The sequence below is a fragment of the Netta rufina genome (genome assembly GCF_964035555.1).
Source record: "Netta rufina genome assembly, chromosome: 14".
NCBI lineage: Eukaryota > Metazoa > Chordata > Aves > Anseriformes > Anatidae > Netta > Netta rufina.
Genome location: NC_140137.1, coordinates 9,003,311 through 9,011,871, shown reverse-complemented (window position 1 = coordinate 9,011,871; position 8,561 = coordinate 9,003,311). Strand labels below are relative to the sequence as shown.

The following is an 8,561-nucleotide window of genomic DNA, read 5'->3' as shown; positions in this document are numbered from 1 at the left end:
CATTTGAGGCATATTGCCTTCCATCAGTTGTGAATCCCTCTTTCTCCTCTGGGACATGTTGAACGAGATGGAAAAAGTTCAGACATAGCAGAGAAATGGGCCAGGAAGTAGAGTGGGTGATTTCCCTTGAGGAGAATGCCTTGAGGTGTGTTGTCCTTGTGTGGAGGGCTGGAATTGTGTTAGATGAAATTGCAGAGGGCCTTGTCTTGTGCAGGTCAGAGTATGTCAGAGGAAGGCATTTTGACTCCCTCGCTATGCTGCTGTTGCATGGATTCTGTGTTGCGTTGTAATTGCTTGTGATCACCATTTCGCTGCTCTCTGCATGCCATTCTTGTGCCCCCCATCTTTTTCTATGCTCTTTAAAGATACATCGACTTTTTCACTCTCTTTACCACCAGAAATTAGTTTTGAAAGAGAAGATGCATCTGAAACCATGTTATACTTTTTCCCTCTATGAGTATGCCACTAGCGTGCTTTGCAATACAGAGGTAGAAGAGCACAGCCAGAAGTCAGGAGAAGAAAGAAACTGTTTTTGTGCATCATCCAGGGTGTTTTGTTTGAGGATGGCTTCAGAGGATCTGACTGTGCCAGTTGTACGCATTCTCTGGTGAATGGCCTGTCTTGTGTCCTCGGAGTGCTGGTAAATGTAGCATGATTGTTTCCTTGTGCCCAGCTCATGGTCATTGCAGCTGGGTGCAGTTGGTGGGTTGTCCAATGCTCATGATACAGCGATGTTGGAGTCTTGCTCCTTCACACACAGGCCTTGTAAAGAAACATGAGATAGGTGAGCACCGTTGGTGTTTGTTCAACTCCTTCTTCTTATATGCTACTGCTGTTGGTTTTATGGACTTACAATCCCCTTATGTGTAATCCCCTTATTATTAGTATTTTTTCTTTTTTAATTTTCACGTCTCTGTTGGTGCGCATCTAGGAGGTTCTCAGCTCCTGGTTTGGAACATCTTACTGAGGCTAGTTGTTCAGTATCTGAGGTTTTCTCTGACAGACTAAAACCAATACCGATTTAGCTTCGAGCTGTCATGACATGAAGTCAACAAATGCTGTTTTATTTTGTTGTGCATCATTTACACCTGAGATTGCTGAAGGAGTGCAAGACATGAAGGATGGTGATGGTGATCCTGCAGGCACTATTCTTTGTCATACAGTGTGCCCTTGAAACCTTTCAAATGAAAATGTCTTTGGTTGTTTGCTTGTTTTTTTTGGGTGGGGACCTTATGAAATCTTCATGGTATGTGTGGTTCCATAAAGATGCCTGAAACTGTAGAGCTGCTGGTGTTGTGATGTTGACACATAGCTCAGAAATGCATTCCACAGAGGCACATGAAACAACTGTGCTCTCGTCTTTGCCTAATTATGGCCCTTTGTTCCTGACCAGAGAAATGGTTTGACATACGGTGTCTTGATTTCATGTGCTTTCAACATTGACAGTCACAACCACCTCCTTCAAAAGCCCCAGAACTTTTCAATGAAAGATGTAACACATACATGCATAGAGTTGATGTTATCCATAAGAGTGCTTTGCTTGTCAACATCTGGGGTGTCCTTTCACAAAATGAAATGAGCACCCTTTGCCTTTTGGGCTGTCACACCATCACCTTTAGGAATACAGTTCCTTATCCCCCTGCAATGTTTGCATTTGAGATTGCTGAAGCACAGAAAAGTGGAAGGGTCAGCTGCAGAAGGTGTGCTGGAGACAGTGTCTATGTGATTCTGTTTGTGTGTTTCTTTGTGGTGCTTTCATTGATGGGGAGGTTCTGCAAAAGCTGGAGTCAGCCTTGGGTTGTGGTGAGCAAGTGTGGAATCTGGTGGAGGTGAACATGTCAGTGGCGCTGAGTAGGACCGGGCCATTTTGGATGTTTTCAGGGTGATCTTGAGCAGGGCGATCTTGCCTTGTGTTTGTTTGCAACTTGCTGGAAGGTGGTGTTTTCCTGGGATGACCTCCCTTTTTACAATGGAAGTGAATGACGAGGACCTTAAGGTACCTTGTGCTGAAGGTGACACGTGGACGTCCGTGGTTTCCTTGCTGAGAGCAGGACGAACACTGCCTTAGAATGAAGCTGGTCATCTCACTGTCCTGTAACATAGACCTGGATTTGCAGCAGTCTGTCAGATGGCCTTTGACTCCTGTGTTCCTGAGCATGAGGAGTGGCTGCTCCAGCAGAAGCTGCTGTAAATGTTGTCTATCAGGTCAGCTTTCTCCATTTCCATCTGAGATCGCTGAGCCAGTGCAAAACATTAAGAGTGCTGTTTATGCAGGGGGGGAAGATCCTGGCAGCGGTGGGAGAAGGTGAGGCTCTGCAGAGCCTTGGTATGTTGTTCATATGCAAAATATGTTTTTGAGAGACAGATGTATGTATTTTTCGTTTTTTAAAAAAATAATAATAAAATGAGTGACAGACTTACCTGAGCTGCATGGAGGTCTTGGTGCCTGTTTGCAGAGGGCATCCAGGTCCTTTGGTGTGCAGTGGCTCATCAGAGAAATTCCTTGGGGGGACATGGCCATCTTGAGTGCTAAGGGATGCTGTACAGAGCAGAATAGAAGGCAGTGAGGAAGAGGAAGAAGAGGTCTTGCATTAGAGCAAGTCTTATCTTGATTGGAAGAGTGGTGTAGGCATTTGGAAAGCATTTTGAGAATGGAAGAAGAAAAAAAAAGGAAAAGTAAAGAGTAGAGGACAGGAAGAGAAGCAGATGGATTGAAGGAGTGAAGGATAGAAAGGAAGCATGAAGATACTGTAGGATGACTGAATGAAGTAAGAGAAAAGGAAAGAAGGAACTGAAAGGATGAAACAAGTAAAAAGGAAGGATGACACTGAAAGAATGAATGAACTGGAAGAGAGGTAGAGAATGAGTGAAGAAAGAACATGAGAGAAAGCATGACAGAAGGAAGGAAGACATCGAGAAGAATGTAGGCAAGCAAGAAGCAACCAAGAGTGAGAATGGAAGAGAAACAAAAGAGGAAAGAGAATAGAAGGAAGGAAAGGAAGCAAGAAAGAAGTGAAAGGAAGGAAATTTAGAAAAATACGTAAAGGAAGGAAACAAAGAAGCAAAGACAGAAAGAGGAAAGAAGTGAAAGATGGATAGTAGTGGAAGTAGGAAAGAAGACATTCAGAAGAAATTAGGCAAGCAAAAGAAGCAAGCGAGAGAGAGAATGGAGGAGAAGCAAAGGAGGAGAGAGACGAGAAAGAAGGGAAGGAAGCAATCAAGCAAGGAAAGAATCAAGGAGGAGCCTCGGTCGGCGTGATGCATGCAGTCCTGGCAGCCGGTCGATGTGCGGGGAGCAGTGTGTGGAGCGCACACTCCGCTCCAGACTGAAAGGAAGTCTGAAAGGAAATAAAGGAAAAAAAAAAGGAAGTAACACAGGAAAAAAAAAAAGGGAAGAAGAAATCAAATGAAGAAATAAAATAAAGGAATACTGAAGGAACAGAGAGAAAGAATGAAGATATATGAAGAAGGAGAAAAGTTTCAGAAAGAAGAAAAGAAGTGAAAGAAGGAAAGAAGTGAAAGAAGTACTAGCGTACATGAAGGAACAAAGTGAAAGAAGGAAAAAAGTGAGAGAAGGAAAGAAGTATGCATGCAGAAGAAAGCATTCAAGGAAGAAGCAAGCAGGAAAGCAAGCGAGAGAGAGAATAGAGGAGAAGCAAAGGAGGAGAGAAAAGGGACAGGAAGCAAGCAATGGCTGGGAAGAGCCGGTCGGTGTGCGGGGAGCGGCGTGTGGAGCGCGGCGCTGCGGGGCTGTTGCCCCCTGGTTGTCACTGCTGTCTCGGGCTGTGCTGGGGTGGGTGTCGGTGTCGGCGCCGTGGCCGTGGCCGTGGTGTGTCCCGCGAGTGGCGGTGTCGGTGTCGCTGGCGTGCTGTCGGCGGCGGGCGCGAGTGAGGCGTCGGAGCACACGGTGTCGCTGCAGGCTCAGGAACGGCGCGGGAGCGGCGGGAGGGCGGCTCCGCCCCGGGGCGGCGGGAAGGGCGGCTGTGCGCGCGGGGGGAGCGGCGCGGGGCGGGCAGGAGAGCGGCGGCGGCGGCGTTGGGAGCCGTGCGGGGCGCGGGCGGCGGCGGCGGCCATGGTGGTGTGCGTGCGGGCCGTGGTGCGGGTGCTGGTGCTGCAGGCGGCCTGGGCGCTGGGCGGCGGGCAGGTGCGCTACTCGGTGCCGGAGGAAGCCAAGGGCGGCACGGTGGTGGGGCGGCTGGCGCAGGACCTGGGCCTGGAGGCGGGCGAGGCGGAGGCGCGGCGGCTGCGGCTGGTGGCGCAGGGCCGGCGGGCGAGCGTGGAGGTGAGCGGGGCGAGCGGGGCGCTGGTGGTGAGCTCGCGGCTGGACCGGGAGGAGCTGTGCGGGAAGAGCGCGCCCTGCGCCCTGCGCCTGGAGGTGCTGCTGGAGCGGCCGCTGCGCGTCTTCCACGTGGAGGTGGAGGTCACCGACATCAACGACAATGCCCCGATCTTCCCCGCCGCTATGGTGAACCTCAATTTATCGGAAAACTCGCCTCTCGGTTCCCGTTTCCCGCTGGAGGGCGCGTCGGATGCGGATATTGGAGCCAACGCACAGCTCTCCTATACCCTCAGCCCCAGCGAGCACTTCGCTCTGGATTTGCAGCGGAGCGACGAATACCGAGAGTCGCTGTTCCTGGTGCTGACGAAAGGTCTGGACCGCGAGTCGTTGGCCGAGCACCGTCTGGTGCTGACGGCGATTGACGGGGGCAGGCCAGCTCTGACGGGCACGGTGGAGCTGTTGGTGTCGGTGCTGGATGCGAACGACAACGCGCCCCAGTTCAACCAGTCGGTCTATAAAGTGCAGGTACTGGAAAGCGCAGCAGAGGGAACACTGGTGGCTCGGGTGGGCGCCACAGATCCGGACGAGGGAAGCAACAGTGAAATAACGTTCAGTAGAAGCAATACTTTTCCATCCGGAGGATTAAGCCTCTTCGAATTAAACGTGCAGTCGGGGGAGATCCGTCTCCGCGGACCTTTGGACTTTGAAGAAGTCCGATTTTACGAATTACAAATCGAAGCGCAAGATAAGGGGACGCCCCCTCTATCGGGTCACTGCAAGGTGGTGGTGGAGGTGCTGGACGTGAACGACAACGCGCCCGAGGTGTGGGTGACGTCGCTGTCGGTGCCGGTGCCCGAGGACGCGTCGGTGGGGACGGTGGTGGCGCTGCTGAGCGTGTCGGACCGGGACTCGGGGGCGAACGGGCGGGTGCGCTGCGCGGTGTGGCCGCCGGCGCCGTTCGGGCTGGTGGCGACGTTCGCGGGCTCGTACTCGCTGGTGCTGCGGGAGGCGCTGGACCGGGAGCGGGTGTCGGAGTACGAGGTGGAGGTGCGGGCGGAGGACGGCGGGGCGCCGCCGCTGCGCGCCAGCCGCGGGCTGCGGGTGCCGGTGTCGGACGTGAACGACAACGCGCCGGCGTTCGCGCAGGCCGTGTACACGGTGCTGGCGCGGGAGAACAACGCGGCGGGCGCGGAGCTGGCGCGGCTGTGGGCGCGGGACCCGGACGAGGCGGGCAACGGGCGCGTGAGCTACTCGGTGGCGGAGGGCGGCGCGGGCGCGGGCGCGGGGTCGGGCGCGGGGTCGGGGTGGCGTCCGGCGTCGAGCTACGTGTCGGTGGACGCGGAGAGCGGGCGGCTGTGGGCGCTGCGGCCCCTGGACTACGAGGAGCTGCAGGTGCTGCAGTTCGAGGTGCGTGCGGTGGACGCGGGCGAGCCGCCGCTGTGCGGCAACGCCACGGTGCAGCTGTTCGTGGTGGACGAGAACGACAACGCGCCGGCGCTGCTCCCGCCTGCCGGCGGCGGGCCGGGGCCCTGGGCTGCGGGCGAGGCGTCGGCGTCGGCGTCGGCGCCGGGGTCGCTGTGGGCGTGGGCGGCGTGGGGGGCGCCGGCGGGGCAGGTGGTGGCGAAGATCCGCGCGGTGGACGCGGACTCGGGCTACAACGCGTGGCTGCGCTACGAGCTGTGGGAGCCGCGGGGCAAGGGCCCGTTCCGCGTGGGGCTGTACAGCGGCGAGGTGAGCACGGCGCGGGCGCTGGAGGAGGCGGACGGCCCGCGGCAGAGGCTGCTGATCGTGGTGCGGGACCACGGGGAGCCGTCGCGCTCGGCCACGGCCACGCTGAGCGTGTCGCTGGTGGAGGGCGCCGAGGCGGCGCTGTCGGCGGCGGCGGCGGCGGCGGGGGGCGGGGGCGTCGTCGTCGGGGGCGGGGCTGCGGCCGGCGGCGGGCGCGGAGGGCGGCGCGGCGGCGGCGGCGGCGGCGGCGGCGACGAACGTGTGGCTGGTGGTGGCCATCTGCGCGGTGTCGAGCCTGTTCCTGCTGGCGGTGGTGCTGTACGGGGCGTCGCGCTGGGCGCCGCGGGCGGCCGTGCTGGCGGGGCCCGGGCCGGCGACGCTGGTGTGCGCCAGCGAGGTGGGCAGCTGGTCGTACTCGCAGCGCCAGAGCCGGAGCCTGTGCGTGGCGGACGGCGCGGGCAAGAGCGACCTGATGGTTTTCAGCCCCAACTGCCCGCCGCCGCCCGGCCCCGCGCCGAAGGAGACGCCGCAGGAGCCGCTCGGACTCCTGGACACGGTTAGTGCCACTCGCCCTCCTCTCGACCCTTAATCGTGCCCTCTTCGTCGCTGTCTTCCTCTCCCTCTTCATTGCCCGTGTCCTTGCTCTTTAATCTTGCCCTGTTCCTCGCACTCTCCTTCCTAATAGCCCATTCCCACCCCGTCTCCTTTTCTCCCCCTCATAGTTGGGGCAGCCTGGTGCAGCCCCCGAGTCCGCTGCTGCTCTCTGGTCATCACCTTCTTGAATTGCAAGTGCCGACAGCACTATGGCCTGAGTCTGAGTCTGCTACTGGGACTGGACCCTTCCTCTCGTGTAGCTGGAGTACCTGAATGCTTGCTGATGAATGTTTTCCTCGTGTTTTTGGTCAAGATGTGGTTGTGGAAGGGTTAGGTACATGATGCTGGAAAGTCAATCTATCTGATGCTGATAACACCGTGATGTTGGTGTCTTGCTCCTTCTCACCCATGGTTCGAAATGGGATGTTGGCCAGCTGAACACTATTGGGGCCTTTTAGACGAGCTCTAATTGTGGCCATATATCCTGCTCCTTTTATTGGATCGTTGTCTTTAATTCACTGATGGTGTTAATTACCCTTTTACATCTCTTATTTTGTGACTGAAAGAGCCCCTTAATTCCTGATTTGGAAGATATCACTGAGCTTAGCTGTTCAGCATTATTTTTTTTTCTCAGAAAAAATGAATGTGAAACTTCATTACAGCTGTTATGACACGGTCTCTGCAAATGTTGTTAGTTACCAGTGTGTAAAAATTTCAGTGAGATTGCTGAAGGAGCTGAAGACATGGAGAGGTTTCTGCCTGTCAGATTTCAACAGGCAATATTCACTTCCTTTGGGGCTACGGAGGTCAGACCGTGCTGATATCTGATGTGGTTTCATGCCCCAAAGTCTTTCTTCCTCTTGCCTGATTCTCCTGTGAAGGCAGCATGATGCAAGGTGACAGTTGGGACTTGAGGGTTTTCTTTGCACAATGTGTAAGATTCTCCCCTTTGGTTCTCATGTTGGACTTACCATGAAAGGCAAAAAGGCAGTTTATGCTTTCCCTGCTCCCTCTAATCCTATTGTGTACAGCTAGCACTTGAAAGCTTTCTGATGAATGCATTGTGTGCAGGTTGTTGTGGAAGGGTAACGTGTCAAATCTTCTTGGTCTGTGTGGTTCCAGCAGGTGGTCTTAGTTCCTACATCTGTTGGTGTTGAGATTTATTTGCCTTGCTCAGAAATGCTTTCCGTGGAGGAAAATAGAATTATTATTTGTTTGATTTTGCCTGTTTGTGGACTTGTGTTGTTGGCCAGAGAAATGGTTTGACATACGGTGTCCTTTTTTGATGTCCTTTCAACATGTACATGAGTAGCAGCCAATGCCTCACAAAATTTTGGAAGTCTTCTTTGCAAAATAAGGTACCAAATCCTTCTATACAGTTGCTATTCTGGTAGCAACTGAGGTTGCTAACGTCAGCTGAGTTTGCTGATTTTGCTATCGTAGATAGGAACTCTCTCACAGAACTCTCTGTTTCTCACAGAATTAAATCAATTCCCCTTGCTGTTAGAGCTGTCATGACATCGCTGTTTGAAGGATGACATGCTCTTGTAGCATGTTGCACATTGTCCTGCTTTGATGTTCTTTCAAAGTGTCTGCCAGACACTCTGAGTATCGAAAACATAAAAACGTTTTCAGTCTCTTCAATAGCAGAAAATAGTTTGTAAAGGGGAAGATGCAGCAAAAAATCATGTTATATTTATCCTATTTTGAGCATGCTATTTGTGTACTTCGCAATACAGAGGTAGAAGAGCACAGCCAGAGGCCAGGGCAAAGAACAGTGCAACAGAGATCTGTTTTTCTGCATCAGGCAAGGTGTTTTATTCAAGGACTGCTTCAGAGGATCTGACTGTGCCAGTAGTATGCACGCTGCAGTGACTGGCCTCTCTTGTGTCCTGGGAGTGCTGGTAAATTTGGTGTGATTGTTGCCTTGTGCCCAGCTCACGCTCATTACAGGTGGGTG

General features: G+C 53.9%; 1 protein-coding gene across 1 annotated transcript; it reads left to right on the top strand.

Annotated features, from left to right (window-relative positions):
* Positions 1-3,589: 3,589 nt before the first annotated feature.
* Positions 3,590-6,596, top strand: LOC311214714 (protocadherin alpha-2-like; the record flags this gene model as incomplete). The annotated part of the gene is given in 2 exon segments (XM_084295438.1): positions 3,590-6,187; positions 6,189-6,596. Coding segments are annotated over 2 exon segments (3,006 nt in total).
* Positions 6,597-8,561: the final 1,965 nt, after the last annotated feature.